The sequence below is a fragment of the Mesitornis unicolor genome, unplaced genomic scaffold, assembly GCF_000695765.1.
Source record: "Mesitornis unicolor isolate BGI_N332 unplaced genomic scaffold, ASM69576v1 scaffold44701, whole genome shotgun sequence".
Lineage (NCBI taxonomy): Eukaryota > Metazoa > Chordata > Aves > Mesitornithiformes > Mesitornithidae > Mesitornis > Mesitornis unicolor.
The window spans coordinates 1-1,147 of NW_010165264.1; the positions used below are offsets into that span (position 1 = coordinate 1).

The following is a 1,147-nucleotide window of genomic DNA, read 5'->3' on the forward strand; positions in this document are numbered from 1 at the left end:
TCAGCACCGTCCCGTTCGGCAACAACCACCGGACGGACGACATGGAAGGAGTTCGACACTTGAGCTCGGCCACCCGCCCCTCCGAGATATTGAGGTCCGTGGGGGCGTCCATGATGAAAGGCGCTGAGCACTGAAAAGAGGTCTGGTCCACCTCCACCAAAAACCTGCCCCGCATGTGCAGCGGGGCATGGCAGCGGCCGGAGCAGGTGGAGTTGGTGGGGATGTACTCGCGCAGCCACCACGACAACCAGAGGATGTCGCAGTCGCAGGCCCAGGGGTTGTGGTGCAGGTGGAGCTCCACCAGGTACCTCAGCGGGGCGAAGAGGTCGTGGGGCAGGGACGAGAGGTTGTTGTGGGCCAGGTTGAGCTCCACCAATGCCGTCAGGTCATCGAAGGCGTTACGCTCGATCAGGTCGATCTGCGAGTTCATGATCCACAACTTCTTGAGGGATTTCAAGCCGTGGAAAGAGCCCGGTTTGATCCGGGGGAAGTTATTGCCCGACATCTCCAGCTCCTCCAACCCCACCAAGGGCGTCAGGTTGGGCATGTCCTTGATGTTACACATGCCCAGGTTGAGATACTTGAGGTTGTACAGACCCTCGAAAGCCCCCTCGGAGATGTACTCCAGCTTCTTCAGCTCGCCCAGGTCCAGGCGCATCAGGGAGGGCACCCGGTTGAAGGCGTAAGAGGGGATGCTCTCGATGGGGTTGTTCCTCAACCACAGCTCCCGTAGCTTGGACAGGTACTCGAAGGCCCCGCTGGGGATGACGGTCAACCAGTTATCGAAGAGCTCCAAGGTGTTGAGGCTGGCCAAACCGTTGAAAGCCCCCACCTCGATCTGCCGGATGGCGTTCCTGCCTAACTGGAGGACCTCCAAGTGATGCAGGTGCCGGAAAGTGTCCGCCTGGATCATCTGGATGTTGTTCTCCATCAGGTTGAGATAGCGAGTGTTGGAGGGGATACCGGGGGGTACCTCGGCCAGGCCTCGACGGGTGCACACCACTTTGCTGAACTGGTTGCTACAGGAACAAACGGAAGGGCAAGTTTGGGGTCCGGGCGAAGCGGCGGCGACGTAAAGGATCCAAGCGTTGAGGGTCAAGTAGGAAACCAGGGCGGCTCTCCCGGCGCGGTGACGGGGCCGGCGGTG

General features: G+C 60.5%; 1 protein-coding gene across 1 annotated transcript; it reads right to left on the minus strand.

Annotated features, from left to right (window-relative positions):
• Positions 1 to 7: 7 nt before the first annotated feature.
• On the minus strand, positions 8 to 1,105 carry LRRC4 (leucine rich repeat containing 4; the record flags this gene model as incomplete). The annotated part of the gene is made up of 1 exon (XM_010194557.1): positions 8 to 1,105. A coding segment is annotated over one exon (1,098 nt), but the record flags the coding sequence as incomplete, so codon positions are not given.
• Positions 1,106 to 1,147: the final 42 nt, after the last annotated feature.